Raw genomic sequence first — 23,179 nt, 5'->3', positions numbered from 1 at the left:
CAGAGGAAAGCACTGGTAGGGTCAGGGGTTCGAGGTCACTTGGGTTAGGGATAGAGGTTGCAGAATGATTGTTTGGCTGAGTAGGGTTTGGGTTTAGGGTTAGTAAGGTTCGGAGACAGTTTAGGGGTGAGCAAGGTTAAGGGACAGGAGTTTAAGGTCAGTGGGCTCAGGGGTTCAGGTCAGGCTTTTGGTTCTTTCAGGGTTCATTCCAGCGTCCTGAACGTTCTTGGGCTCCTGCTGCTGCCGCCGGCGCATGGTAACCATGGTAACGCTGCATCTCCAGTTTCACACAGAAGTGCAGGTTGTCAGGCCGCGCGCGCTGCCCCTCTCGCACGTTGCCGCGTTTTCGCCCACGGTGAGCGCCGCACCTGTGTTGCCGTGGCTCGCGACTCTTCCCGTGACGCGTGACGCGACGCTGAAGAGTGATGCGCGCGCCGGGCGGAGGGACGCGCGTCCTTGCGTCTTCCGCGCACTGATCGCTGCCGCACGCTGCGCCGAGGAGGACGCGACGACGGCGGCCGCGAGATCGGTAAATACGTGAAAGGTAAGGGCACGAGCGACCTTGAGCGCCGCGAGCCCAGTGACGCGCGCGCGCAGCATCCCTAAGTCTCCCAGATAAATTAAAATAGGAAATGAGCGGGACATTATGTAACGCACGCTTGCGGCTCGCACTGCACGCAATAATACCCAAATAAAACGGCGATTATGTTGTTTTAAATAGGCTCATTTTCTCCAAAGCGCGCGCGACGTGACCTTGCATGTCGACAGGTAATTTTGTGCAGAAAAACCTTTTCTTGTCGGGCAGCAGCACAACTGCGCAGTGCGGTGTGTGTGTGTGTGTGTGTGTGTGTGTGTGTTACAGCGCTGTACAACAACACATGATCGCATTCAACAGATCAGTGTGAAAAACACGGTGCGGTCGGTGCGGTAAATCATGGGCTGCGCGGTGTCCCCAGAGCAGCGATGAGCCGCTGCCTGATGGCAATAATCATGTCAGAGGGACGAGGGGACGACAAGGATGTCCAAGTCAGTCACATCATGTCAGGGTACAAGAAAAAGAACTTGAAGGTTTATGCTAAAAATCAATGTAGGAAGAATCTGACTTGATGTTGGATTTTGGAAAACTTTGATTTACATCTCACAGCTCTGGGCTTCATTCCACACCTCCTTGCAGCAAAATCATGCATATAAAGTATATATATATATATATATACACACACACAAACATACACATATGTACTTGTGTTGTTGAAATCACTCCGAATGACTGCAGAAGTGGTGGGGCCCATATGTAGATTTTTGAATAGGTGCCCACGATAAATAATATTATTCAGTCAGCGTAAACAGTACAGAACAATTTGCTCGAAGAAATGTGTAAACCAAAGTACAATGGGTGTAGATATGGCAATAGCAGCAGGAATAAAAATAAACAGGTAGCTGAATTTGTTAAAATAATTTGTAGCTGGATGCAGACAGTGATACTTTAATGCCCACTGGAAAATGCGTAGTGTACTTCATAGTGGCACAGTGGTGCAGCGGGTAGACTGTCATCTTTCAGCGCCGGGGTGTTGCAAGGGAACATGGTTTCAATCCCTGCTCAGTCTGTGTGCAGTTTGTATGTTCTCTTGTCTGTGTGGGTTCCCTCTGGGTGCTCTGGTTTCCTCCCACAGTCCAAAGACATGTGTTTCTGGTGGATTGTTGATGCTAAATTGCACTTTGTGTCTCTCTGTTTTTATGTGGCTGCCCTGTGATGGACTGGCATCTTTTCCATGATGTATACCCCTCACCCCCAGCTTTGTGCCCCATGCTTTTGGGATAGACCCTGCTTCACTACAGCCCTGTCCAGAACAAGCAGTTATTGAAAATGGTGGATGGTGTATACCTATAGAAAGATGTTAACAGTATTATGTTACTTTAATGTATATTCTACTGTTATACAGGGGCACGGTGGCATGGTGGGCTTGGCCAGGTCCCGCTCTCTGGCGGGTCTGGGGTTCAAGTCTTGCTTGGGGTGCCCTGCGATGGACTGGCGTCCCATCCTGAGTGTGTCCCCTTCTCATTCAGCCTCGACCCAGCTTGGGACAAGCGGTTTCAGATGGTGTGACTATTATTATGTATGATAGGTAATTATTAGTTTTTTTCTGTATATCCAACAGGAGATACCTGTTACTACTGGACAATGTTGGCTGAGTGAAAGTTCCTTTTGCTCAGCCATAAATCGCAGCGAACTCCATTTCACTGGGGGTCTGCACCACCGAGGACCACCAGAGGGCGCTCCTACCACCAGCCCGACTTGAGGATGGACACCATCTCCATGCTGGGCCACAGCTCCCCGAGCGCCAAGGAGACGTTCTCTCCCGACGGCGCCAAGAACGGCCCCAGGGCCGTGGCCATCCTGGGCTCCGGGGACTTTGCGCGCTGCCTAGCGCTGCGGCTGCTCCGCTCCGGTTACCGCGTGGCGGTGGGCAGCAGGACGCCGCGGCGGGCGGCCGAGTTCTTCCCGCACGTGGTGGACGTGACTCACCAGGAGGACGCCGTGGCCAAGGCCGGCGTGGTGTTCCTGGCTGTGCGCCGCGAGCACTATGCTTCCCTCTGGGGTCTCCGGCACCTTCTGGCCGCCAAGGTGCTGGTGGACGTGAGCAACAACAGCCGGCCCGGCCAGTACCCCGAGTCCAACGCCGAGTACCTGGCCTCACTCTTCCCGGACTCCCTGGTGGTAAAGGCCTTCAACATGATCCCTGCCTGGGCCATGCAGTCGGGACCCAGAGAAGCTAGTAGGCAGGTAGGGGCAGCCTGCTGGGTTCAGGGTATTGCTGGGTTCTTCTGGGTTCAAGTCCCAGGAGGGGCTCAGCTGTTGTACCTTTGAGCACAGAGTTAAGTTCCTCCAGGGAAATATGCACACATGCTATATATGCAGGTTCAAGTTTTGGGGGGAACGTGGTCTATCTGTCTTTTACTGTGGTACCTGCATGGAGTATCTATAGCAGGTAAATGGTTAAAGCTGTAAGCTGCTTTGCATAAAAGAATCAACCATGAGATGTAAAAATAATTAAGAACTTTCCAATGTATCGTATGCTGTAGAACAATGAGTGGTGCTGCAAAAAGCATCTTTTGCAGCATCTCATCAGTTCTGCTTTTCCTAACATATTTGTCTGTTTTGTATTTAGAATTTCATGCTTCGTGTTAATTTCTTGAAATATTAAAATGACAAATTGGCAAATGGACAGATTCTCTTTCACTTTGCCCAGGATCCTACGACAAGGAGGAAAAACGACTGATGATCTTAATGTCTGAAAATGGCTTTAAATATTTAAATAAAGTGGCTTTTTAACAGTCTGGCTTCCGTTGCGCTGACTGACAAACTGCTTTACAGAAAAATTACTAACAGTCATCATGCTGTCTTGGAAGATGGCGCTGCATTTGCAGCTTGATACCAAATGTGCAGCTATAATCAACTAATAAACTATTAAAGAGTTTAATGTGAGTAAATCACTTTAAATATTGAAATAAGCATTTTTTTTTTTAACTGCTTGTTTTTTTCCAGATTAAAAAATAATGATAAAATTAATACTTTTAAAAATTAATATTGTGATGCACTGGAATGTTCTGTCATTCCAGTATGTGTTCCAATGAACTGAATTACCTCACCTCTACCACTATTAATAATAATACTTTTTATAATAATAATATTTATATATTTATAAAAATAAGAAAAAAACACATTATTATTATTAATAAGAATAATAATATAGTTAGAAAAATAAGAATAAAACACATTATTATTATTATTATCATTATTGGGGGGGTGCGGTGGTGCAGTGGGTTGGACCACAGTCCTGCTGTGCGGTGGGTCTGGGGTTCGAGTCCTGCTGGGGGTACCTTGCGATGGACTGGCGCCCCGTCCTGGGTGTGTCCCCTCCCCTTACACCCTGTGTTGCTGGGTAGGCTCCAGTTCCCCGTGACCCCATATGGGACAAGCGGCTCTGAAGGTTATTATTATTATTAATAAGAATAATAATATAGTTAGAAAAATAAGAAAAAACGCATTATTATTATTATCATTATTATTATTATTATTGTTATACATTTTTATCACCATGTCCTCACTGTCTTCTCCCGCATCTCCCCTCACCACCCAGGTGTACGTGTGCAGTAACTCCACGGAGGCCCGAGGCCAGGTGATGGAGCTGGTGCGGCGGCTCAACTTCGAACCCGTGGACAAGGGCATGCTGTCGTCGGCGAGGGACATCGAGGACCTGCCCCTGCGCCTCTTCGGCGCCTGGCGGGGTCCCGTGCTTTCCGCCGTGGGTCTGTCCGTGTTCTTCTTTGGTTACGCGTTTGCGCGCGACGTCGTCCACCCCTACGTGCACGGCCGACAGAGCTACTTCTACCGCATTCCTGTGGAGGTGGTGAACCGCACCCTGCCGGGCACGGCGCTCACCCTGCTGGCGCTCGTCTACCTGGCTGGCCTGCTGGCCGCCGCCCACCAGCTATACCACGGCACCAAGTATCGGCGCTTCCCAGCCTGGCTCGAGGGCTGGCTGCAGAGCCGCAAGCAGCTGGGGCTCCTCGGCTTCTTCCTGTCCTGCGTGCACGTGCTCTACAGCCTGTGCCTGCCCCTGCGGCGGTCCGAGAGGTACCAGCTGCTGAACCTGGCCTTCCAGCAGGTACCGGGCCCCTCACCGAGCGCTGCGCATCACACCACCGTGGGGTTAGCTTCAGGTGTCCGGGATGGGTTTCAGCTAGCCGTGGAGCTCAGGCTGGCTTTGACTATAGTGCTGATGAGACAAAGGGTAAAAAACGAAATGGAATTCAGTGTGAAGGTCATCAAAAAGTTTCTAGTAAATTATCAGTCAGATCTTCTGAACGTTGTCTTCTGTTACAAGTCGTCTTTTCAAGATTTTTAGTAGATGCTGCTGTGATCCCGCCCCTTCCATACTGTCCTCCGCCCTCCTATCATTGACCCCATCCATTATTACCCCCTACTCCCACCCCCACGCCCCTCCCCGATGCAGGTCCATGCCAACGTGGACAACTCTTGGAACGAGGAGGAGGTGTGGAGGGTGGAGATGTACATCACTTTTGGTGTGATGAGTCTGGGCCTCTTCTCCCTGCTGGCCATCACCTCCATCCCCTCAGTGAGCAGTGCCCTGAACTGGCGGGAGTTCAGCTTCATCCAGGTGTGTGGCCACCCAAAACACACACGCACACATTTATTTTACATTTTTTCGAGGATTGTATGGAACTTGTCCCATTAATAAGCTTGTGGGCATATATGTTAGACAGCTTTTATTTTATTTCAACTTAATAGTAAAAGTGACTGTGGAGTTACAAACAAACTGAGATAGGAATGGACTTCTGTATTTGTAAGTTGGGGGCCTAGTGGACCCATCTGTCATTAAGCCCCATCCAGTCAGGACTCTGAGTTACTAAGCATGCCCAGGTCATACTCACTGAGCTAGGATTTTGTTGCTGTGTAACCACGGATGCTCCCGTTCCCATTGCAGTCGACGCTGGGCTACATCGCCCTGCTCATTGGTGTCCTGCACACCCTGCTCTTTGGCTGGCGCCGGGCCTTCGAAGAGGAGTCATATCGCTTCTACCTGCCACCGAGCTTCGCTGTGGCACTGGCCCTGCCAACCGCTGTGGTCTTGGGCAAGGCGCTGCTGCTACTGCCCTGCGTGGCACGAAGGCTGCACAGGATTCGCCGCGGCCGGGAGGCCCGGCAGCACCGCGGCGACGCCACCACCTCGGCCGCTCACGTGTCCCCAGAGAGGGTCACAATCATGTGAGCTCTGCTCAACCCTGCACTCAGAATGTGGTCCCGAGTTACAAACACGGATTTGCCCCAGACTCCATTCTCCCAGAGATGACGCTATCACACAACCCCTCATCTCTTGACTTAGACCCAGAATGTCAGTTATAACCTGTTTATAAACACTTTCTCACCTTCATTCGGTGGAAGCTCCGCCCACCCATGTTGTTCCCAGGGTTGTACAAACTCACGAGTCTCTTTCTTCTTCAGCTATCATGCCTGTTTGGACTCCATCAAACTTCTGAACCCCCGGCAGGCCACCCACTGCTGATCCCTAGATGTGATCTGGTCCATGTGGATGTGTGTTCTGTGTTCAAGGCCTCAGTTATGACCAGAGTAGTTCTACATCATCATTACTCTACTTATACCAAGGTTGATTTATCAGGTTTCTTACATGGATATGAGAAAAGAGTAACATAAGGTAAAGTCACATGGCTGAAGGACATAAGCATCAGCACACTTGGCAATTGGATCATGAGTCAATTTAGACGATTTTTTTCTGTGATCTTGATTTTTCTTGTCCGAGGCCTCGACTGTAACCAGAGTGGTTCTACATCAGATCACATCATTGCCCTACTTATACTGAGGATCAATGATTATGAAGAAGGAGTAATGTAAGGCATACTCAAAGTCACATGGCTAAAGAAGATGGACATCAACATAGTGGAAAACTATTGAGTTGACTGGGAAGATCTGTGTTTGCAATCATGATTTTTCATACTGTTGTTCATGTATCTGGTTTCTTACATGGATATCTACAAGAAGTAATGCATGGTAAAGTCACATGGCTAAAGAAGGTATACATCAGCAGACTAAATGATCATATCATAAGTTAGTTGAGGCAATCTGTGTTTGCAATCACGATTTTTCTTGCCCAAGGCCCGAGTCGTAACCAGACTTCTCATACCGTTGTTCATTTACCAGGTTTCTTACATAGATAGGAACGTGGAGTAACGTAATGTAAAGTCACACGGCTGAAGCAGATTGGACGCTTGTCTCAGGAGTCAGTCGACACCATGCGAATCTGCAATCGCGATTTTTCTTGTCGGCTCAATCCGTGTTTTCTCGCTGTGCTCTGTGACATCATCAGTACCCACAGGTACGAGTCTATCTGTAGCTTCTTTGTAGGGGACCCTAGATGTCACGTAATGTTCTTTGGCAGTGAATGGTTTCGGGAATCTACCAATGAGTACCTGTTTGAATCCTCTTATCTCCTTCCGGTGAAAGTGGTGTGACCCTGGCAAAGCATCTGAAGGTGAGCCAGGGTTCACATTTGGCCTGGATGATATGAAACGAGGCACAATGAGCTTTTTCATAAGGAGAGGGGCGGAGAGCAACAGCAGACGTGGACAAACAAGAACTCTGAACCTCGTTTTTGTCGCCAGGTGCACTTGAGCACTTTGCCTGCTGTTTATAAGGACTGTGTATCTCGTATATCCCTGTACGCCACAATTTGACATTAAAGGTAATACTGTGTGTCGATAGCGAACGGTCTCGTCTCAGTGTTTTGTCACGTGTCCTGAATGTACCGCAATACTTGGACCATTTTTCATCTCATTAAGCTGCTGTGAAATTAGCTATTGTTTATTTTTTTCTTAAATATGTACATACACCAAAATGCGCCATCTCACCAGCAGGTGTAACATTTTCGTCATCTAATTTGGAAAGTGAAGTTTGAAATAAACCAACTCTAGGCGAATAGATGAACAGAGGTTTGCAGGTTTGAATCCGTATTTTTCATTCATTGTTGAACCCTACTGAATCTTTTTTTGCTTGTAATTAAACATACAGAAACACGTGTTCTCTTTCGAAACAATGTCCGAGTAGACGTTGAAGTGGAATTCAGAGGTTAGAGGCACGTGAAGTATGCGGTTAAGCTTTGGCTGATTAAAACAACACAAAGTCTCTTCTTAAGCCCAAAGGAATGTCAGCGCAGTCACAGCCATGACTTATTACCTTCAATGTCTTATGTACTGCACATATTATAAGCTGTATTAATGTTGGGGGGTGCGGTGGTGCAGCGGGCTTGGCCAGGTCCCCTCCTCTGGGAGTGGTTGTCTGCGGTTCGAGTTTTGCTTGGGGTGCTTTGCGGCGGTCTGGTGTCCCGGCCGGGGTATGTCCATCGTGCCCCGTGTTGCTGGGTTAGGCTCCGGTTCACCATGACCCCGCTTGGGACAAGTGGTTTCAGACAGTGTGTGTGTGTATTAATGTCTCAGCTGTGCTGAGTGGATCACTTTTATTATAAACCATTATTTGCACTTTTCTTCAAGGCAGCTGACACCGTTAGGTTTGTACGCTAAACTGCTTACAATGATTTACCCATTTATACACCAGGGTCATTTTTACTGGAGTGCGACAGTCAGAAGACACTGAAACATTTCAGGGGACAGTCATGAGTGTATCATTTAGATGCACATTGATCAGCTACAAAATAGGATTTTCTATTAGTCTGGATATGTCAGTTACATCTTTAACTGTTACGTTCTGTGGACAACAAGAAAAATGGAATAAAGCTAAAATCCCTCCAGTTATGAAACACTGAAACAACTTTTGTTGGTAGGTGGAGCTTTTACTATACTTTTTACATGTGGGGAAAAAGCGATCGTCATACTATGACGAAAATGCAGTTATTTACCGATTTGTAAAGCAGGGTATTCTTTTTGCCTCAATTCAGGGTAAATACCTTGATCAAATGTACTGCAGCAGGGGTGGGATTGGAACCCTGGATCTCAAGACCAAATTACATCACCTTCAGCAATACTAGTGGTCCTGCTGCGGCAGCGTTAAGGTGAAGTCTCACAGTACCAATGTACCATGTTAAACGTTAGTTATCTGTGGTAAAAATCCATTCCGAAAGGTTTTGCCATCCGCCAGGTCCTGTGACTCCAGTAAGAGAGTTGTGGGACAGCGGGGATGGAAACACATTCAGCTCGACATATCTGCTCAGCCATGTGTCTTTTCCTAAGAGGACGAGAACATAGCCGCCGTTCTGATGACTAAGCGTGTCATCGGATGAGTGCATGGTAATGGTGTCACGGTGTCAGCTACTGCTTGCACCCAGAGCCTGAACCCTGAGCCCCTGAACCCATTTTACTCCAGTCAGTCTCCACACATCTTCACACAACATACGTAACTCTTGCTCGACATTTTTAATGAGGTGGATTCAAAATTGATGGAAAGAACATCTGTTGCTATAAACCATTACATTGGGGTGATACACTAAAATTACTCTGATTTACCCACTCACACAGCTGGGTAATTTTTACTATATCAACTCAGGGTAAATACTTTGATAGCTACCGCAGGAGTGGGATTCCAGCCACAATCCATCATTGCATCCTGGATACGTTGATGCCACGTTAATAGCAGAGGATGAAAAATGCCTCGAAATTCTGGTTTTTAACCTGAGAAGAACTTCCAAAGAAAACTTGAAAAAGTCTTGAGAGCTAGAAGAGCAGAGAAGTTCAGAATCGGTGGTGAAGATGGAAGAAGTTGGATTGATTGATCAACAATAAGTGATCTGGCAGTGAGGAGATAAAGCTGAAGATCGAATCAAACTCTTACTGGAAGATCAAGTGATGAGTTATTCTTGGATCATAAGTAGATTTGATTCTCTCAAAAAGATGGTGATGACTGGAAAAGCTGGAGGAGGAGGAAGAAGAGGATGAGCAGAAACGAGATGGATGGACTCGATAACACTGATGGTGGACACACCGATTTCAACATTAAAGACACACGTGGAGGACGGAACTTTCTGGAGAAACGATATATGAGATCTCCAGGAGTGGACAGTGACTCAACAGCAGTTAACATTTTAATGGAACTCCCTCCATGGGGCACTCTGACGTCTCAGATGAAGCTGTAGTTCTCCTTGACATCCCGATTGATCTCCTTTTTCTCGGTCTCCTTGAGACGTGTTGTCATTGTGCAGCCTGCAGCTTTCTTGGACCTCCTATTCGAGCTTTTTGCCCTTCCTATGAACACACACATCAACCATCAAATCACACTCTCCGTCAGTGGGACGATACCTTGTAACCTCTTGGGTCCGTTGGCTGAATTCAACAGCTGATCAACTTCTAGAGTCACGTCGGTGAATTCGTGGATCTCCCTAAACTCAGCTGGACAGTTAATAGCACTAAGAACCATTCTGTGGGTGACACATGGTACTGGGATCACACTCGTAGAAGAGCTGAGTCCCACCTGGCAGACGTACACACTCCTCACGGTGCCTGTTGCTCCAGGCCTTCAGTTTGCACGTCTCACTGCAGTAGTTGACCTCATGGCACCGGCTACAAGGGGTCAGCGTCACTCCCACCGAGCGCCCGCACTCGTAGCAGTACGTTAGCAGGGGCTTCCTGTGGGCCCAAGCCCAACGTGTTTATACAAACATATTCACCTGCATACTTATGCAACAGTATCTAATGCCAAAATGTAAAGCACTGCGTTCTGAACACTTTCCGGCACATTTTGCATCTGCACCGCAAAGTAAATGCAAAGTGCGACATAAAATATAAGCAAAATTAGTCCTTCATGCTCTTCATGAAATGCTTTTGTAAATCCAGTATTGATATGGCTGATATCGATTACATTTACATTTACATGTATTCATTCAGGAGATGCTTTTCTCCAAAGCGACGTACATCTCATAGAAAATGCAATGTGTTCATTATATTAGCAGAGGCAGGTGCAGACGTGTGATTCTTAAAAGCAGTTAAGTTTCTTTCCACCATATGAACCAAATTAATTAAATTAAATAAATAAAATAAAAATTTAACAAAAAAACATTTCAAATAATTGTATTAATGAAGTAATAATAAATAAATATTAAATAGATTAAATAAAAAGTTCATTGAAGTTGATTAAATAAAAAGTTCATGAATAAATAAATAAAAACATGTAAAAATTTCAGGTGTGCAGACATTTTACTTGAATGTCATTAGACAAATTCATTCAGATTTTTTTTTAAAATACAAAAGGAAGGGGGTGTAACTGGGTACCTCTGCTCCCATGTCTGTGTTCCTGCTGTGCACCCATCCTGCCCCGGGACGGTCCCGCTGGGGGGCTTTGCCCCTGCTCCAGTGTACAAGAACTTCGTTGAAGGACCGATACCTGAACTCACATGAAAGTAGAATAAATGAGCAGGCTCTGCTAAACCCATTTATACTGTGCTGTAGCAGGTAGGTACCTTGATCAAGGAGACCACCGCAGGAGGTGGGATTTAAACCTTTGTCCTTTGAAGCCAAAAAGCAACAGTTTCATCCTTCATTTTTTTGTTATTTTTATTATAGCTTTATCAAAGGTTTTTGCCAGACAGAACTAGTGAATAAACCTTTATTACTAAACTTTGTTAAGTTCACAAGCTGGTGTAGCGATAGACTCTGTAGAGCCAGAATGGTGTCCTGCAGCAGCAGCAGTGCTCAAAAACTCACTGCAGATGCCCTGGCTGTGCTCCTGCTCCAGCCGCTGGTGCTCCATTCTCACGGCCGCCTGCCGCAGCAGGTCCCCCATCTGGACCAGAAGCTGGCGCTGAGCTTTGAAGACCTCCTTTTCCTCTGGATCGAGCATGTGGTATGGTGTGTAGGTGAAGCACCAGTCCTGTTGGAGAAGGTAGGACAAGGTGAGAAACAGGGATGATGTGAGACCAGCTACCCTCAAGCCCACTTACTGTCCAGAGGCAACGCACCTGCAGGTAAGAGTGGTAAGCAAAGTCCACAGCTGTGCCCACAGTGGCCTTACACCCATCCCCCACCACCACGGGCATCAGCATGTTGGCACCAGCCTTGATCAGCTTCTCCACCTGAAAGGAGTCAAGGGCAGCACTATTACACCTGGCACTGTGACATGAAGACAGGGAAGTGGACTGTTGGCAGGAGATGAATTTGTGCAGGAGGGGACCTGCTGTTGTATTTCTAAGTGGGGTGCAGTACATTGATTCAGCAAAATGTCACACTGTACCAGCTTCAAGGTCACCTAAGCCAAAGAAATCTGCAAAAGACATTAAATAGTCATTTTATTTATCAAATATAACCGGTAGTTAAATCCAGTGGGCTTCAAGGGCTGGACTGGACTGGACTGGACAAGAATGGCAGGACTTGACCAGCACTGGATTACCTAGAGTGGGCTGGACCATATCAAAAAAGTAAGGACTAGACTGGAACAGACAGTGGATCTGATGAGGACGATCCTGGACTCACAGGACATAGAATGGACTGGACTAACGGGACATCAACTGAACTGTACCGGCCTGAACTGTTCTCGATTAATGGGAAATAGATTGGACTGTGCTGAACATATGAGACATTAAGTGGTCTGTACCGACTAATGGGACATAGACTAGACTACATTGGACTAACAGTGTATAGAATAGACTCTACTGGACTAATGGTGCATGGAATGGACTGTGCTGGACATACCAGACATGGACTGGTTGCTATGGAACTAATGAGATATGAACCTGACTGTGGTGGACTAACACAACATAGACTGGACAGTACTGGACTAACAAGACATGTCCTGAGCTGTTCTGGATTAATGGGACATAGACTGAACTGTAGTGGACTAATGGGACACGGACTGGACCAATGGAATGGACCACTCACCAATTTGGCCCTGCTTTGCGGCTGCTGCGCAGGAATGTAATTGACATTGGCAGCAGCACACAGAGCGCTGCCCACATGTGGCGCCAGTGGAAGGTTGGGGTCAGCGCCCCCCGCCAACAGTTCGTCCACCACCTGTGGAGAGTCGGGAGGATGAAGGGGGACAGGGGACGTGATCAATTAGGGTTCGTCTTTTCAGCGAGACCGGGGTGGTTTACAGGTGACAGCAACACCACCCCAGAATGAACACACTCACGAGAACGTTGCCGCTGGCAATGGCCAATGAGAGGGCCGAGTGGCCACTCCACAGGAGGCTTGTGTCAGAGTTGTGGGACAGGAGCAGGTGGACAACGTCTTTAGCGGTCTGGAACATACAAGCGACCAGGACAATGTTGCGCGGCGGCCCGGACACAAATAGTTCTTGTTCAAAAGTCGTATACAGAAATTATAGAGTTGCACGAGGAGGTGGCGTCGGAACTCACAGTGTAGTCTGTGTCTCTCTGACAGACCACGTGCAGCGGGGTTCGTCCACCCTCTTTAGGGATGTCGGCAGACGCCCGGTCAAGCCAGAAGGCGTCGTAGGCGTCCTGGGCTCTGGCGTCGGGGTCGGCCCCGGCGTCAAGCAGCATCTCCGTGATCCAGGGGCCTGCCGACCCCGGCAGGGCGACTGCTACATGCAGGGGGTACAGGCCCCTTTGCTGCAAAATGACATTTCGGTCACAAAATGAAACACTTTCCTAAAAAGTCTTTGACAGTCTCACTCTGGAACAGCTTCTCCCTCTTCGACAGTTTTTTCATGTCCAGTCTGAGATTATTAATACCATTTATTCACCAGTAATCGGTCTGGACTTTCATTCATAAGAACCCCTGACCCCAGTGGGGACCCGAAACATTTGGTCTGGAGCAATAAACTGAGAATACACCGGAAAATTGTGCTGAGCAGCTATGTGAGAGAAAGCATGAGGCGCAATGCATTGTGGGAACTGTGTACCCGCTCTGTCAGTTGCCTGCTCACACTCTGGTCTCGCCTGTAACTGGCGTGTTTGTTCGCCTCCCGTTTTGCACCATTGCTCTTTAATTCTCAAGTTATTCTTTTATTCAAAATGTAACAAATAGCCTTTTCTTCGTCATGTCAATTCACAGACTGTCACCAAGTTTACTTTATGAATCTTTTTTTTTTAAAATCTATTTTATAAACACTAGACCTTGGGGTTAAATTTCCACAAATAGTTTGCCGTTACCGACAGACTCAGAAAACCTTAATGTGGTAACTATAGCAACTACAAAAACTACAAAACAACAAATCTTTAATTTCTGCACAAATGCAAATCCATTTTTCTTACCTTGATTCCATATGTAGACTTGAAAAAAATCTCATACATAGAATGTTGTGGAAATATATTACATCCAGGCCTATACTTGCTCATATTTAATGATTCAATAGAGATAATGTGACTTGAAAAAAAAACAAATCTTTTGAATTTCAATTTTCTTCTGTTTCTGTTGTTACAAAGTTTTTTCAGTCTAATGTAAGGCATCATATAGGGTAAATGTGGTGTGAATTTTGACCTATTCTTTGAGCAATTTTTCCTCATGTACTTTTGTTGATCTGATGCTTTTCTCCAAAGCAACTTACAATTGTTTACCCATACAGCTGTATAATTTTACTGTAGTAATTTAGGGTCAGTACCTGGCTCAAAAGTACTATACCTGGCAGCAGGACATGAACCTACAACTTTCGGCTCTAAAGTCTGTGCTAAGTGATACGCTATCAGGTGTCCCGTGAACATGAATGGGATGTCATTACCCGGTTCTTTGACATTTGGTCGGTTTCAGGAATCAGTTAAGACCGGTTACTGGTGAGTAAGTGTACTTGAACAAGAGAGGTGAAAAGGCAGCAGTGTCACACTGGGAGGAACAGCACCTCCGGTGGCAGGGGCACGTCAGTGCGGGCTCCGCACTCCAGAAGACACCGCACGGCCCTCACGTCGCCTGCCTTGACAGCCAGAAAGAGAGCCGGTGCTGGAAACCTGAAAGTGTTGGGGTCGGACCCCTTGGACAACAGCAGCTCTATAGTGGTCCAAAGCTGCCTGTTCCTGTGGGGGGGGGGCAAAGATACAGCTGGGGGTCTGCACTGCGGTCCAAAGCCTGACCTGTTCTGTTAATAGGCTTCTGGTGAGGGGGGTCGTTTGAATCTTGAGAGCCACACACTCACCGTGCCTTTTGTAGGGCCATCTCCCGCACGGTCTCCCTGGTACCAGCAGTCCCCAAGGCCCCCACACCCAATCGGCTCAGCGCCTCCGCACTCCGCTGCAGCACCTCCTCCGTCACTCTTATCGGAAGGCCGACCAAGGAGCGCACCGAGTCCAAGGCACGGTCGACCGGAGTGCTCCGCTCATCCTGCTCGGGTTCCGTCTCTAGGTCTGACTCCAGGGCCGTCTCTGAGTCCCTGCTGGGGCTGTCGGATCCCTCGGTGTCCGACTTTTCTTGCCGGTGGTCTGCAGCCTCATCACGGTGAACCTCGTGGTTGCAGTCCGTCACAGTCGCCTTTGAGGTCCAGGCGCGGTTCAGGTAAGGTGTTTCGACCGGGTGGCACTTGTCTGGGGTATGCGGCTGAAAGCAAGTGCTGTAGTAGAGAACGTGGCAGGCGGCCAGTGCAGAAACACCCTCCGCAGTGACCTTGTTAACCTCTGCCCCACAATCCAACAACAGCTGGATCACATCATTGTGGCAATTCACCTGTGTAGGGAAGGTAAGACACCACAAAAAAAAATCACAGATAAAATTATCTTAAAATAGACATGTATTAATTTATGTGACACTTTTCACCAAAGTAACTTGCAGTGTTAAGCTGCTTACACCGATTGACCCATCTATATAGTTGGGTAGCTTGTATTGTATTGAGTCAGAGTAAGTGCCGTGATCAAGAGTACTACAGCAAAAGCTGCGATTCAAACCTGCATCCTTTACACTGAAAGTTTAGGTTTAGATCTCCATCAGCTGCGCCACTTGCTGCCCCTAAGCTGAAACACAGCCCAAAGTTACCGCGGCCGCCATGAGCGCGGTGTAGCCACCGCCGTCTCCTACGTCGGGGTGAACCGTCCCATCCTGCAGGGTCCTGCGCACGCTCTGTCGGTCCCCGCGCGAGGCCCCCAGAATGAGCTGCTCCGAACCCTCCTCCAGCGGCCCCCTGGGACCAAACCGGTCACGGGCGTTTGACAAGACAGCAGCCACATCCCAATCCAGGGCTTCCGCTTTGAACCTGTAGCACCCAAAAGTCAGGGAACAGGAGTAGTGATCAAAAGGCTGCGTTTTCAAATCCTTGTGGGGGAACAATGGGCCTGTATGTGACTGGTTCCAGTACCATCATTAGCTCATGGATAATTAACATACGTAGAATAATTTGCATGTCAATTACATCCACATATACAATTACAGTACATATACATATACATCAGTACGACAGGAGGTCCTGTTAGGAGATCTCAATTTACCATGTGCCTCCACCTTAACCGCACCATAAATACATTTAAAGACAACAGATGTTCGCATTGCAGCGCTACTGTAAAACGTGTAACAGCCTGTTAAATTTACGGTAACACTTGAGTACGAGAGCGTCGGTGAGCTGCAGCTGTACTCCGCTCTCCAGTCCTGACACTTTTATGTTTTATAAGCCTATTTATTTCTCCCTCTTATTGCTAATCGCTGTTGCCATGTGACTCGCTGCCGATTGGCCCCACGAAGGCACGGTCGATCCCCATTTTCACATTGTCGTACCTGCAGAAACTCTCATGAGTTGGTCTGCAGTGCTGTGGCTTTATGAATGTCCACGAATGCACAGTAACACTAAGAATCGCACAAGAAGCTGAGTTCTGCAAAGCGAGCCGGACAATATACATAAAATTTACATTGATTTATTTATTTGATGCTTTTCTCCAAAGCGACCCAGTGTGAAGTTATGGAGAGTGATTTACCCATTTTACTGTCAATTTACGATCAATTCACAGTAAGCAACTCATTCAAGGGTATTACAGCAGGAGGTAGGATCCAAACCCACTTCCTTTGAGTGCAAGGTAGAAGGTGTAACCACAACACCACCAGTTTGCCTCCTAGCAACTGGACTACATTAGCTTATGAAATTACAATATATTACAATACAGTAAGTAAAATACATCACATTAAACTGCACCACATCACTTTTTACAACATTATACATTGTTAAATTACGTTATGCTAGAGTTCATTACATTGTTAGTACTCGTTATAGCAAATTATAAATTAAAACATCTGAATGTTACTCTGAATAAATGCTTCTCACCTTAAGGGGACATTTTTGAAACAGTCCAAGTGTTGCATATTCTTTTTTTTTTTTTGCACTGGTGTAAACACTGGGTAAATGTAACCCAAAGTCTTAATAATAAAGATACTTAAACTGTGTCAGTAAAAAACACAGGTCTATAAATGGTTGAAGTATTAAATTATAAGCTGTTAAAAGAACCTTTGAATAAAGTTTTTTTAAGTGGCATTATTTCACATACACTAAAAGAATATTAGGCAAAAAATGTTTTTTTTTTTTGGCATATGTCATGGTGTTCGAAATTACAGAATATCATTCAAGTTATAAAACCACAATGACTTCTGAAGTGAGGTCGGTCCAAATGTGGATGGACGGACAGACAGACAGATAGGCAGGGAGGCAGGCAGATAGATAGATAGATAGATAGATAGATAGATAGATAGAAAACATGCAAGTACTTTGCTTAGCAAGATGGAAGCAAGGCAAGTCTTCCAGAAATATCAATATTTACAGTTTCACTTTCCTCCTACCTGCCCCCTGATTATCAGTTTTAAAAGCTCCGGTGTATTTTATCATCGCAGCATTTGCATTCAGTGTGAAATTGCTATTTTTCTTTGCGGGGGGTGGCTCCCTAGCAGGTAGCAGGTCGCCTGTGGTTATAGGTACCTGTGCCTATGAATGTGGTCACGCATCCGCTGCAGGAGTGGCAGCGCTGGGTCCTCGTCCGGGTCGCCCCCCCGCGCGCCAAAGAAGCACCGGTCCAGCTCCGCACGCAGCTCCGGCGACACGGACAGGTTGTTTGAGGCTGTGGAGGAGCCCCTCGTCCCATGAGGGAACATAAAGGACTGATCTTCCAGCAGCTCGCCATGAGGTCGGAGGTGCGGGTCCGAAGGGCCAGGCAGCCCCTCCTGGGCAGGGGCGAACAGGGTTGTGAACTCAGGGAAGTCCCTGAGCTTGAACCCCACTGGCAGGCGGTGACAGAGCTGGAGCAGCCGGCCCCGGAACCATAGCCCCACGTCCTGCCGCCCATCTGGGTAGGTGGCCACTCCGGGCCCGAAAAGCTCATCTGCGTGGTACAGGCCCTGTGCAGCAGGATGAGGTCAGAGGTCACGTGGCCAAAAATGAGCATCCAAACACACGTTGAGAACCGCCTTTACCTGGAAAACAGTACCATCTGAAAAATACTGGGTCCCGTAGCCTTCCCTTTCGTTGAGGTAGAACTTCCCGACGAACCTGGAGCCTCCGGGCCAGCGGTACACACCCTCACCATGTCGGTAGTCTCTGTAGAATGAGCCCTCGTAGACCTCACATGATAAATACGTTTCACTTTCAGAATTTTTTCATTCTAATGGAAGATGTCAGTACTGCACTTTGTCACAAATGTTTATACACAATGACAAAAAGTAAATTAGGAGGATGGATTGAAACTGAATGACCTGCTATATTCAGACATGCTGCAGCTGCTGATGTCTCAAGGACGATGGTCTTTGAGAATTTCAATTTGGAAGCAGGCAGTGCGAAAGAGTAGCGAAGGTGTTGGATTTAAGATGCAGCGGCTGTAAGCCTGTGAGAGTCTGAACCTTTAACTCTCATGAACTTTGCTTTAATTTCAATATACTAAAGACGATTTTACGAGACACTTGCAGAAGCTGAAAATGTTCAGCTGCAGTCCTAGTCTGGTGATATGAAGGTTGTGAATTCAAACTCCACTGCTGCTATAGTACATTTGATCTAGTTACTTTCCCTGAATTTATAGAATACACACACACACACACATTTTCAGAACCGCTTGTCCCATACGAGGTCACGGGGAACCGGAGCCTAACCTGGTAACACAGGGCGTAAGGACGGAGGGGGAGGGGACACACCCAGGACGGGACGCCAGGCCGTGGCAAGGTACCCCAAGCGGGACTCGAACCCCAGACCCACTGGAGAGCAGGACCCGGTCCAACCCACTGCGCCACCACGCCCCCCTAATTTATAGAATAAAAATGGGTAAATTTTTGTAAAGATCCACTTCCTTAATCCTCATTCTACTTGACATGTCTACTGCATTTGACTCTGCCAACCACCAGATCCTACCTCTCTAGAACAGATTGGAATCCAGACTGGAAGAGACTGAAAGGGTGATCAATGAAATGGTTTGAGTCTTACCTACAGGATAGATCCTATCCTACTAGGTGGTCTGGTGTGTTTTCCTCTCTTTCCCTTTCAACTGGTGTTCTCCAGGGCTTAATACTCGGTCCCTTACTCTTCTCCATCTGCTTCCCTTGGTTCTGTCATTGTCTCAGGACTTCTCCTATACCTGTTACACTGATGATTCTCAGCTCTTCTTCTCTTTTCCCCTTGGTGATACAGATGCATCATCCCTTGTCTCTATGACCCACGTTTCTCCAAGACTGAGATTCTTCATCTCCCAGCATGTCCATCAATCTGCTGAGAAGTTTCTATCAACCTGAATCACTCCCTCATCTAATCTACTTCACTGATAAGAGCCTGTGAGTAACAATCAACTGAAACCATAACTTTGCCTGACAGAAACCTATAACATCCATAGGCCCCACTCTTATTTCCCAACATACTCTTCACAGCCCCCATGGTCAAGTTTTTTTAAACTTTAGACTTATACGTTGCTTTGGGGGTTGTGGAGGGGGGGAGAAACATCTGAAAAACTAATAAATGTAAAAGTAGCTGAATAAATAAATAAAAAAAAAAACTGTTAGCTGTGAGCGGGACTCAAACTTTGCTATAAAACAGTGTACAAGAGTTGAGGAATAAAGTTGCAAGGAAATGTGATTCCTGACAAGTCTGGCAGATTCCTTGAATTAAGTGCCACACAAAAAGAAACAGACGTTATAATAACCAAGGTGACCACTGTCCAGATCAGCCCATGTGGAAGAAGGCGCTCGGCGCGAGATGAATTATCGCGCGCCTGCGGTGGTCCTTGTCTTCTGGATGGAAGCACTCCACCGAATGCATTGCACAGATTGCTGTTTATTGGCGTCGCGACTCCCTGATTTAAATAAGCCATTTACTGTCGGAGGAATGTTGACAGAAGTCATTTCACCCCCCCATGGGTGGCACGTCTGAGGAAATGTCAGGTGCAATTTAATTTCCCGAGACTATTTAACTTTTAAGGCTGTCTGTCACTGTCAGCGCTCTGTGGTACCGTGGCTAAACACACGTGGGGGCGGGGGGTGGTCTGTTTTAATTCTAACAGTCAACACTGACAATAAATGCACAGCTGGTCACACCCATCATTTCACACAACTTTTCTATTAACTCTTAGCTGTCTATCCCTTTCAGGCAGGGAGCGTAGTGGTTAGGGTCGTAACCTCCAAAAGTGAGGGTTTTGGGTTCCAGGCCCACTTCTGCTGCAGTACCCTTCATCACAGTATTTATGCAATACAGTAAAAACACCCTGGTGTTTAAATAAGTTGTGTCAAATCCCCCGGGTTTTACTGAACTCTGTCTCAGAGTTGATTTATACACTCATACCCACCTCTCCATCTGGCCAGGTGTAGACACCCACGCCCTCCTTGTGGCCGTTGGTGAACTGTCCCTCGTATCTGGACCCGTCGGGCCACATTTGGAGTCCTGAGCCATGCTTCTGTCCGCCCACTCCTGTCTCTCCAGCGTAGCTCCCAGATGACCCAGGAGTCCAAGGTGTCCGGGGAGCCCCTGCGGCGACGCACTCAGGTGCAGGCATGTCGAGAACAGGTCCGTCCATCGTTCTGATTTACAGGTATGTTTATAATTACAAATAACAGGTGTACTTATTATAAATTACCAGTCTATTTATTAGTCTGCATTCTACTTAACTATATTTACAGATCCGTTAATTATTATGTATAACTGGTTATGTTGAATTTCTTATTATGACTGAAGGTTATAGATGGTGAGTGAGTGAAGTACTTTGTTAGATTATTGACACAATGTGAATATTTTTAATAAATAAGATTTACATGTGTGTTATAAGTTTGAGGTGTGTTTATTATTATTATTATTATTATTATTATTATGAGTTGGATATGAAGTAATGTAGAGGTGTGTTAGTATGAGTTGCGGCTTTAATATTTTTTTTAACAAATAACAGGTATAACTACCATGATTATTATTCACAAGTTAATTTTTTATGATGAATTATTATGGGTATTACTATGAGTACAAAGTAACTGCACCGTACTGTAACGCAGCGCTATCGCGTCATTCTCTCTCCTAAATTCACAGCGGCCACCAAATTCTGACTTAACTCAGCACAGATTGTGCTCCCCCCCCTCCGCATCACAACTCCGCGAGGGAGACGCGTTACTGACTGTGTTTTACACACCACATGGATGGAAACCGGAGATGCAGCCACTCCGTTCTTCATTCCAACTTCATTCCACTCACCGGATGAGAAGTTCTCCTGCCGAATGACACACTCGACCGGCACAGCGGCACAACGCAGCGCTTTTAGGCGTAGAGTGCGCGTTCCGCGCTCACCAAGGCGCGTCTCCGGCGTGGACGCGCGCTCCATGACAACGGCGCGCGCCCGCAGCGCTTTTCTAAGTGGCGGGTAGGAAAAGACTTTCACGCCATGCGTACACACCGCTTTAACGCCCCGGTCGCCACTGCGTCACACCTTAGGCTTTAATTCTAGTCCAGTTTATTGGAAAAGGAGGCAATACGCAACACAGCAGGTGTAACAAAGTAAATCATTGTTTAGAAATACAAATAGGGCTGAAAACACAGGGAGAAAGGGATTTTTTAAACTCACTGTGGCTCCCCAGCCAGGTGTTTTAATTCCTTTCCCGACATGTGTGGTGTGCTGTGCGGGTTTCACTGTGTGGAATGTTGGTGGGCTGATGAACACGGAGAGGAAAGAATGATCAAGGTCCATGAACAATAATTCCAAAAAAAAAAAAGAAATTAATTTTAATTTTTTTAAGACTCAGTGAGTCATGTTCATGTAAAAATTTTATGACGAAGCTCTACAATTGAGTGTCAGACCATCATGAAGTTACTCTTCCAACTTAACCTCGTCGTCCACGACCGTCTTTGGCTTGGCTTCGTTCATGGACTCTCATTCTTTCATCTCGGGCTGTATTCACTCACACACACACACACACACACACACAGTCGTAAGCCGCTTGTCCCAAGCGAGGTCGCTGGTGTTAATATGTAGTTCAGTGTCATTAACTATTTGGTGCCAGTGTCTACATTTCTTCAAGAAGCGGACATTGGTTGGTCCTCCCTCTGATGGTGGAGGCCGTAGAGCCCACTGCTTACCGGGGGTTGGGGCCCCTCATTTCCCATTACACTCAAACCCTGGGCAGGAGTCCGATTCACACTGAGATTCACAGGCTACGCAGCAAACAGAGAACTGTGTGGATACCGGAACCTGGTGACATCTGTGCTGCGACAGCACCAGATGGTGTTTGGAAACATCTGCCTGAAGGTCTGCAGAGGGAAGGAGCAGCGAGAGAACAAGAATGAGACAAATAAGCGAGAAATTTCTCCTCACAATTTTTAGAGCATACTGGGGTATTGCTCTTCCTCAGGGTTCTTACCAGGGTTTTTGGTGCCTTTAACCAAGTATCAGTCTTGCACCCTTAAATATCTATCTCTGAATCTATAAAGGCACACATAGATATTGACATAAATTAAAATTTTGATATAGACCAAAGACATGCCATTCAGGTTCACCCACAGTGTGTGAGTGACAGAGAGTGTGTGTGTGTTCCACTGTTGTATGGATGAGTGACCCAGTGTAAGTAGTGTATCTAGAAGTGTAAGTCACCATGGTGAATAAGGTGTGTGGGCTGATAACACTACATACAGTTCATTGGAAGTTGCTTTGGAGAAAAGTGTCTGATACACACACACACACACACACACACACGTTTTCTGAGCCGCTTGTCCCATACAGGGTCACGGGGAACCGGAGCCTAACCCAGCAACTCAGGGCGTAAGGCTGGTGGGGGAGGGGACACACCCAGGATGGGACGACAGTCCATGGCAAGGAACCCCAAGCGGGACTCAAACCCCAGACCCACCAGAGAGCAGGACCCAGTCCAGCCCACTGCGTCACTGTGCCACTGCACCACCGTGCCCCTGTCTGATAAATAAAAATGATGTGACGAAATCTATGTATTTATGTGACAAAAATTATTTTTATTTTAGATATAGATATTTATGTATGATGAAAAGGAGGCAATAAAATGAATTTGTAAAATTATTTTTCTGTAGTTATTATAACGCATGAACATTGTACAGTGCTGCTTGAAAGAATGTGAACCCTATAGGGTGGGAAATATTAATTCCTGTGTAAAATATTAAAATAAACTTAAGAAATCTAAATGTGTAATCTCAGACTTATAAAGTGAATAAATGACTATGATTTACACCCCTGATTCTACTTACCTCCTTGGTTTAAGCAGTTTTACTTGGCCTTTACTTATTTTTACACCTGCAATACTTGCGTGTTTC

At 46.6% G+C, this 23,179-nt stretch overlaps 2 protein-coding genes across 5 annotated transcripts; one reads left to right on the top strand and one right to left on the bottom strand.

The window, feature by feature from the left end:
* The first annotated feature begins 414 nt into the window (after positions 1 to 414).
* LOC108918774 (metalloreductase STEAP2-like) lies at positions 415 to 7,259 on the top strand. Of its 2 annotated transcripts, none has more exons than XM_029255162.1 (5): positions 415 to 544; positions 2,157 to 2,782; positions 4,140 to 4,667; positions 5,016 to 5,180; positions 5,508 to 7,259. In XM_029255162.1, exons 2-5 carry the CDS (start codon positions 2,300 to 2,302, stop codon positions 5,790 to 5,792), a joined length of 1,461 nt encoding a protein of 486 aa, XP_029110995.1. In that variant the 5' UTR covers positions 415 to 544; positions 2,157 to 2,299; the 3' UTR covers positions 5,793 to 7,259. The 2 variants fall into 2 exon arrangements, with proteins under 2 accessions (XP_029110995.1, XP_029110996.1); XM_029255163.1 differs by lacking the exon at positions 415 to 544 and adding an exon at positions 744 to 768.
* A 1,688-nt stretch (positions 7,260 to 8,947) lies between these two features.
* On the bottom strand, positions 8,948 to 21,256 carry ankmy1 (ankyrin repeat and MYND domain containing 1). 3 transcript variants are annotated; one of them, XM_018726455.2, is made up of 15 exons: positions 21,039 to 21,256; positions 20,211 to 20,442; positions 17,866 to 18,012; positions 17,375 to 17,790; positions 15,457 to 15,673; positions 14,627 to 15,150; positions 14,336 to 14,507; positions 12,894 to 13,109; positions 12,668 to 12,775; positions 12,415 to 12,546; positions 11,499 to 11,612; positions 11,245 to 11,410; positions 10,813 to 10,924; positions 10,016 to 10,170; positions 8,948 to 9,789 (listed from the first exon to the last, which is right to left on the bottom strand). In XM_018726455.2, the coding sequence occupies exons 2-15, from the start codon at positions 20,436 to 20,438 to the stop codon at positions 9,665 to 9,667; spliced, it is 2,832 nt and encodes a 943-aa protein (XP_018581971.2). In that variant the 5' UTR covers positions 20,439 to 20,442; positions 21,039 to 21,256; the 3' UTR covers positions 8,948 to 9,664. The 3 variants fall into 3 exon arrangements, with proteins under 3 accessions (XP_018581971.2, XP_018581964.2, XP_018581978.2); XM_018726448.2 differs by having other exon boundaries at positions 21,101 to 21,256; XM_018726462.2 differs by lacking the exon at positions 21,039 to 21,256 and adding an exon at positions 20,895 to 20,932.
* Between the last annotated feature and the right edge of the window lie 1,923 nt (positions 21,257 to 23,179).

The sequence above is a fragment of the Scleropages formosus genome, chromosome 9 (genome assembly GCF_900964775.1).
Source record: "Scleropages formosus chromosome 9, fSclFor1.1, whole genome shotgun sequence".
Lineage (NCBI taxonomy): Eukaryota > Metazoa > Chordata > Actinopteri > Osteoglossiformes > Osteoglossidae > Scleropages > Scleropages formosus.
This window is presented reverse-complemented; position numbering and strand designations above follow the sequence as displayed.